The 7,861-nt window shown below is 32.3% G+C and overlaps 1 protein-coding gene across 2 annotated transcripts; it reads right to left on the bottom strand.

The window, feature by feature from the left end:
* Positions 1-2,783: 2,783 nt before the first annotated feature.
* Positions 2,784-5,974, bottom strand: LOC145042690 (uncharacterized). 2 transcript variants are annotated; one of them, XM_078991155.1, is made up of 6 exons: positions 5,444-5,974; positions 3,824-3,874; positions 3,673-3,735; positions 3,429-3,497; positions 3,282-3,351; positions 3,036-3,173 (listed from the first exon to the last, which is right to left on the bottom strand). In XM_078991155.1, exons 1-5 carry the CDS (start codon positions 5,795-5,797, stop codon positions 3,292-3,294), a joined length of 597 nt encoding a protein of 198 aa, XP_078847281.1. In that variant the 5' UTR covers positions 5,798-5,974; the 3' UTR covers positions 3,036-3,173; positions 3,282-3,291. The 2 variants fall into 2 exon arrangements, with proteins under 2 accessions (XP_078847280.1, XP_078847281.1); XM_078991154.1 differs by lacking the exon at positions 3,282-3,351 and having other exon boundaries at positions 2,784-3,173; positions 5,444-5,966.
* Between the last annotated feature and the right edge of the window lie 1,887 nt (positions 5,975-7,861).

Raw genomic sequence — 7,861 nt, 5'->3', positions numbered from 1 at the left:
GAAACCACTTTTAAACACAAAAATTCATTCATTGACAAGTTTATTCATATTACAAAAAAGTGATAGTAATTTTTAATGATTTCCATGTATTCCCCTTTGGTACTTATCCAATTTGTAGGATGTATTGTTGTTATGGAGTTTGGACTACTTTGAAAGTATGAGTCATAAGGGGAATTTTATGAATAATGGTTTCAATTCGGACATGCAACAATTAATGTTCTTCCAACATGCTATCAAAGATCTATGAGGGACATGACTGAAAAAAGTGAAAAGGAAAGTAGATGAATCTTAGATGGAATAAAAAATTAGGCTCAAATGATTTAAAGTACCCGATGAAGAGGAGCTACTTGAAATCAAAATAGGAGAATGGGGTTGTAAGGTAGTTTTTGAACTACTACACCGTTTGTGGTTACTCTTGTAGCTTTCGACATATGTACCATAGTTTTGTGAGCTGATCTATAAAAAAACTCCACATGTAATTTTAGGTAAAATTTTCATCTCATCGAGGTTATATATACACACATAATCTATTGCATGGGAATTGGCTAGTCTATTAAACAAACAACATGAATAGTATAAAATGGTTCTCGTTGAACATAAATCGTTGCATGGGAAACATGTCCATAAATAACACATGCAAATATCGGTATTTGTTAGTGAGGGAATACCCTAAAAAACTCATGAATCATTATCATTGAGATGTAATACGCGAACAGTTCGTGAGGTTGATTTTTCACTTTATAATAAGTGCTAACTGAGCATGTTCATACTACTTCATAATGGCTTCATCAAATTATCTATCAATCTTCTAAAAGAGAGGATGTTCATATGAAATGATCGAATCCAAATGTGTTACCATGGTTTCAAAGCTCCATTATTTACCTTATGGACTCCCTCAAACCCAGGTAGAATCTTTTTCGAGTTTTCTAATTTCAAGGTATGTAACAAATATCTTTCATACGAAGTGAAGTGTAACGGAGTCTTATTTATGTTGTATTGTTATAGGACTAGAAGAAACGCTATAAATATTTTAGATGAATAGATGAGGAATTAATTGTCTAAAACTACAAATATTTGCTTCTTAAAACTCACAACAAGATTAAAGATGCACAATCGAAGTTGAAGAAAACGCAATTGGAGTTAAATAAGAAGAACAAAAATGATATATAAAGATTGAGGAATTAAAATTTGGAACTAAAGGAACTTAAAGAAATGCAGTTGGAGTTGAAAAGTCAGAACAACAACATTATTTTCAGTTATGAAAAACATAATATGCAAATGTTATATTACTTAGGGTTGTTTTTAGCAATGTCAATAGTTGTTTTCACAATGTGCATTGTAATATTTGTTTAGTTTACGAAAATACCTCTCATGTATTTGTCATAAATTGATTGTTGAAAAGTTTATAATCTTCATAGATAATGCTAGAAAACAAATAGATACTTTGCAAACCTAATAAATATTTTATAATATACTAGACAACAAACTGATACATTACAATGGTTAAAAGAGAACAAACTGTTACATATTAAACACTGTAAAAACATTGAATTTTTCTGCTCATGTTTTTTGAGTGTTTGTTTGATGTCATCTTAAAAGGCAAATGCATGGTTTTTAAATATCTTCTATAAACGATATACGGGACTTTTGTACGGGCTAACTCACACAATGACTATAAGTCCATTAACCCTTATAAGCGGCTTGTTTTTCTTCTCATGCATCAACAATGATCTGTAACCAGTTGTTCACTAAAATAACAATGAATTGTCCACAATATATGGTCTTTTTAATCTACTTGGTTGTCTTATCTACAAATACATTAATACAATACAAATCAAGTTAGGTTATTAGTTATCAGTACAAAACCGAAGATTATTTATCAACTTACTTGGTTATAATCAATCATATAGGCTCAATCAACATCTCCTTGCGCATTATCTTCATTGCCTTCATTAAAAGACATTGTTTATGGAAGTTTCAATTATATATGTTGTGTTGTAGTGGTTTTTTCTCTCGTCCTGTCTACTATATATATTTACTATATGATTTTAATACCGTGAACTATTAGCGAGATCTTTCGCAATCTTTCTAGGTAACCAATTAAACTAAAAATGGTATCACGAAGAATAAATGTTCACGAAAGAATAACGAGGTTTAACTTGGTGAGCATGTATTTGTTACCTAGACATATGAGAAGTATGACCCAAGCCAATATGGTCATTTTAAAATATCAAATTTACCCTTTCCCTTATCAATTAAAATAAAATTAAATATTCTAGAAATGTCTAGGATGACTTAACTAATACAACTTATGTTTTCTCAAGTGTTAATTTGCTTATATAGTGTCAAAACATAGTTTTAATATGTATGGATTAACTTGCTCGAAACAAAAACGCAATAACATTATAACTTATTTTTTAAAAGGTTTATTTGTGCAATCCAAACACTTAAAAGTATGTATAAACAATACCAAACTCTAATAAACTAATAAATGAAAATGAAAGTTTTTAGTCAAAACAACTTATCAACGATATTATACCACAATAGACATAAACTATTTTGTGCACTCTAAACACTCAAATTACCTTATTACCATTACCAAACCACAATAAGTTCATAAAACAAAATCCCAAACACCCCCAACTAGTAATTTCCTATTTTTCTAACAAAAAGCAAATACACAACATAATAGAAACACATTATTACTTAGTAAAAAGGAGTAAAAACAAGATTAATTCTTCATCTATAGCAATTACTTTATATCTGTAAAAATATATGGAATGGGGTTGACAATGTACAAAACTTGCATTGAAACAATAATGTCCAACTGCATCTAAAAACTAAAAGGATTTATAGATTTTATGAACTATAATCCTCAGTCACCTTTCATTAAACTACATTAAATTAACAACTTTCCAAATTTATAAGGAAGTTGAAAAAGGTCATTTTAGACAAATTCAATGTTAGAACTTATTTTGTTTTTTCTTTTTTTCTATTCTTGAATATACGAAGTTTATTCTATGTTCTTCTTAATAGCTCACAATCACTTCCTCCCCCACAGCAACGTTAAGATCAGGGAGGACAATTTTGTCTTTTTGCTCTTCAAAATGGTTGTTTGGTTGTTGAATTCCACCACATCTGAATGCATTAAGCCTCTCCCCTTGTATATCAAGCTGAAGTAACAAAAGTACACAGTTATATATATATATATATATATATATATATATATATATATATATATATATATATATATATATATATATATATATATGAGTTAATACCTCATGTTGTTTAGCAAAAAATTAAAAGGTTGAGGGCTCTTTTGTAAAAAACAAAAGTTTGAGGATCAATCTGTAAAAAACCCAAAATATAAGGTCTTTTATGTATCAACCCTAATAAATATACAGAATCTTTCTCGTGTTGTTTACCTTCATCTTCTTCAAGTTCTGGTTCTCTTTTCTCTGTTTTTCACAGTTAGCATGTAGAGTTGCTAATTTCTAAAAAAAATAATAATAACCAAAAATCAGCATATATATATATATATATATATATATATATATATATATATATATATATATATATATATATATATATATATATATATATATATATATATATATATATATATATATATTAAAAATGATGTTTTTTTTATTCATAAAAGGAATGTACCATTTTCAAATGATTTTGTTCTTCCATTAACAACACCTCCTCCTCTTTTAATGCAGCCAAAGTCTAATAAATAAAATTAATGGAATTATATTACATTAATAAAATCATTAATTAAACTTAAAGACGTTACTTAATAATGAAGCATGCTCACCTTCTTCTTTCTTGGCCTCTTGGTTGGGGTGGTTTCGCCACGTGGCATCACCTGTAAAAAACCAACATTAAGAAAATTTTAAACTGACAATAATTAACGTTTTATTTATTCAAATTTGAAATTTAAAGAAACCCATGTGACAAAAATTCCATTTACTATGCTCATTAGATCTTTGCTAAAGCACTAAAGCTACAAGTATTCAACATCCTTTACGTATTTTTTTAAGCTTAAAAAAACATTTTTTATTGCTATTTTATATCACATGCAAACTCATGTTTTTTTTTAATCCAAATTCACCTAAAAATTATAATCTCAAGATTCCTAGTAATTAACTAAATAAACAACAGTATTTAATTAATTACTGCATTTCTGACTTCTATTTTTAGCAACATTAAAAAATTGCACACCGGCGACTCACATAATTAACATTTGTGACAATTGACAAATATATCCTTCTGGCCACCAAAAAATAAAAAGGGATTTTTTTTATATAAATATAATTATTATAACTTAATTTAAAATTAGGAGTACTTATGTGTAATAGATGGGCCCAACCCTAATAAAGAAAAAAGGGCTAAATGTTACCTAGATGTCTAACTAAGAGAATAAAAAGAAAAAAGATCCATTCTAAATATATAAAACATTGTATAAATAATAATAGACTAATTTCACTTTTGACTTTGTCAAACAAGACTTTTCTTGAGTTTTGAGAAAGATTTAAAATAATAATTTCATGCTAAATTTCTTAAAATTTTCGTATGAATATAATGAGTTAAAAAAATGTCACAAAAGTGGCATGACTAAAAGGACAATCAGATACACACCCAATACAGAGAACACGCCACCGATAAAAACTGGTATATCCTTCTTTTTTTTTTATGTGAAATGACCAAAATACCCCGGACCACACACTACATTTGCAAATATATTTTGAGTGGCATCGCCTTTCTTGCCAAAGGTAGATGGATATGATTTCGACAGATTATGTGTGTGAGTCATCACTCATCAGTTCATGAACCTGATGAAATGACGTAAATACCCTTTTTCAGAGGAAGGGGATTTTTCATGACTTTTAAGAAGGTGGGGCCGGCGAAAGGAAGAAGAGGAGAAACGGTGACGGGAAAACATAGAAATAAGAAAGTCCGTCAATTGACTCCATGCGTTGATAATCAACTCTGTTTATTCTTCGAAGAAGAATAATCAAAATCATGTAATAGAAATCAAACAATATGTTGTAATTGTGTAAACTAAATTACTTAATGAATCGGAAGTGCAATCGGTCAACGGAAGTCCGGCGAGATCTAGGTCGGAAAACTATGCATGGGAGGAGGGTAGAATGGTCAGAAGTGAAACTGAAAAAACCGTAAAGCAAGGGGTCATTCGTCATCATCTCTGACAAATCATGAACGCGTGATTGTAATTTTGTGAGTTTCTGAGGGGTGTTATGGTCAAAATGACTAACAGCATCGAAAAACACAAGAAGCAAATGAGGACACACCATCTACAACTAAACAATCAGCTCACTGACAAATAAATTATACGACCACCACAATAAGGGACAAACGGCGACATGTCTATGGATATTAGACTATCAGTTTCAGTTTCGTTGCGTTTACGAACCTTAGATCTCGAGATATCAGAGCGATTGTGATTTGGTTGTGTGGAGGAGTCAACAGCATCGACAATTGGAACACCACCGCCACCGCCGCTGACGGAAGTAGCACCGCCGCTCCAGGATAACGGAGTGCTAGGGCTTGCCCTCGGCGCTTCCGATTTGTTAGGCGCTGGAAGTAGTACTACCGGTTGCGACCTGGACCGGCGCTGGTGAATGGTCCAACTTTGTGGTGGCGATGGTCTTCGACGCTTTGACGGCTGCAACGACGGTGGTGGCTTCGCTACACGGAGTCTGACGAGGACTTCCGCCACTAAGTCGATGTCCTCCATAGCCGTTGCCACCCAGTCATCTTCAGCCATGTTGATTTACAGTGAGAGTGGTGGAGATGATGGTGGCAGAGAGAGAGAGAGAGAGAGAGAGAGAGAGAGAGAGAGATTAATGGGGGAAATAGGGAAAAGGAAAAAGCTTGTTTACAATGGCGTAATGGGTGAAGGTGTAGGAAGGAAAGGATTGGAGTTCGGTGGGACCCACACTCAGTTAGAACCCACTCCCTTCTTCTTCTTATTATTATTTTTTTAGTACTTTTTTCATCAAGTAATTTACCCTTTTTCGCCTGAGTGTTTTATGCCCAAAGGGAAAGGTAAGGGACTAAGTTGTCATTTTCTATATTAGGTCCGCCTATTTTTATGTTTCTTTTTCTATTCCATAAACAAATAAACAATTCACTTTCCAAATAGTAAACTTCCACTTGAATATTCATGTGTATATCTCATAAACTTGTACTTAAATATATAAAAACTTTTTATTATGCATTTAAGTGTATTAAAATTGTTTAGATGTATGTATTGTGTTTGAATATTTCTTTTGAGTTGGTTTTGAATTAAGCTAATCTTTTTGTATATGACCTTACATACTATAAAAATAGGGTGGGTGGGAAAGTAAGATGAATGTGAAGGTAAGATGATAGGTAGCGAAAATTGTTTTCAGAAAATACACCTGACAAATAAAAAGAAAAGAAAAAAAGATGAAAAGTCAAAATGTTTGCTGGTCAAGTAAGATCTTTTACATATTAAAGGTCAATTAAAACTAATCATCTTGTATATAACCTTGTGTACAATAAAAATGGGATATGTGGGAAGGTAAGATAATAGACAGATGGAATTGTTTCCAAAAAATACATTCGACAAATAAAAAGGAAACAAAACAAAATAGGAAAATGCAAAATGTTTGCTCATTGAATAAGATCTTTTGCTTATTATGTAACATCCCCTATTGGTTCTGGCACGTATCATAATATTGTCCATTTTGAACTCCCAGCATGAAAACTTTCCAGGAGTCACGCATTCCTGAATTGCTCTCGTCCGGACACGCTTATGGGATATGTTGCTCTCACAGCTTTAAAACGTGTTGTGATATGGAAGTATACACACCCCTTATAAGGAAATGTTTCGTTCTCCTTCCCAGTCGATGTGGGGTCGGGTCTAACCCACCTCCTCCCCCCCCCCCCCCATTATAGGGGTTGACGTTCCTGTCAAACACATCGACATGTGCCCTAGCTCTAATACCATTTGTAATATTCGCCTCTGGCACATATCATAATATTGTTCACTTTGGGCTCCCAACATGTAACATTCTCTAATTTTCAGAAGTAATTAGAACTTTTTTTATGTTTTAAAAATCATTTATTTATATTTGCGGAAAATCCCAATACAAAAGATCATTTTGATTACAAATGTTTGTTTCCAAAACGTTAAAACCCTAAGGATGTCATAATCAATACAGATACATAAGTTACAACGTAAAAACCTAATCGTCCTGAATACTATTGCCAACAGTCTCTTAATCACTTAGCATCTTAATCCAGTTCCAATAACTTAAGTCTTGATGCATGTGATGCATATAAACTGAATGGGCCAGGTCGGGGAAACATAGTGAGATACATAGGGATTTCAATCCCACAATTTTGATACGATCATATTCATTAATTATCAGACCTGTAAAAACCAACCATCACCATACAATATCAATATAGGATTACATTCCTACCAATCCTTGTAGTTCCCAGTCCACGATAATCAGGGAGAAATTATCTCGCATGATAAACCATTAAAAGGTTTGACTATACATCTAGGGGCTTCCTTGGCAAGTGTAAGTCATATAGCATATGATCCATCAGGGTATTTGATGAATATGATATCATAATTCAACTACGTTTGTGAGTAATGAGCTCACACTAGCAACGTAGTTCACATGACTATCTAGAATGGTCAAGTGTTGTCACCTACTATGAGAGGTGACCATACATACCATTACACTTGTCTGATCTGGACCTGCCATTTTTTGTCATCCAAGGGAAATACTATAATGTCCTCCGTACAAACCTACCGTACATCGACACCTAAAAGTGTCACAGAACAGAACTT

The sequence above is a fragment of the Lactuca saligna genome, chromosome 4 (assembly GCF_052625555.1).
Source record: "Lactuca saligna cultivar CGN05327 chromosome 4, ASM5262555v1, whole genome shotgun sequence".
In the NCBI taxonomy this organism is placed as follows: domain Eukaryota; kingdom Viridiplantae; phylum Streptophyta; class Magnoliopsida; order Asterales; family Asteraceae; genus Lactuca; species Lactuca saligna.
Note: the sequence above shows the minus strand (reverse complement) of the source record. Positions and strands in the feature narration are given on the sequence as shown.

Excerpts from the sequence above, each read along its gene's own strand:
- LOC145042690 (XM_078991154.1), bottom strand. The coding sequence starts at position 5,797 with ATGGCTGAAGATGACTGGGTGGCAACGGCTATGGAGGACATCGACTTA. Across the intron at positions 3,736-3,823 it reads AGAGGCCAAGAAAGAAGAAG|ACTTTGGCTGCATTAAAAGA; the intron begins GTGAGCATGCTT and ends TTTATTTATTAG. Across the intron at positions 3,174-3,428 it reads AGAACTTGAAGAAGATGAAG|CTTGATATACAAGGGGAGAG; the intron begins GTAAACAACACG and ends TTGTTACTTCAG.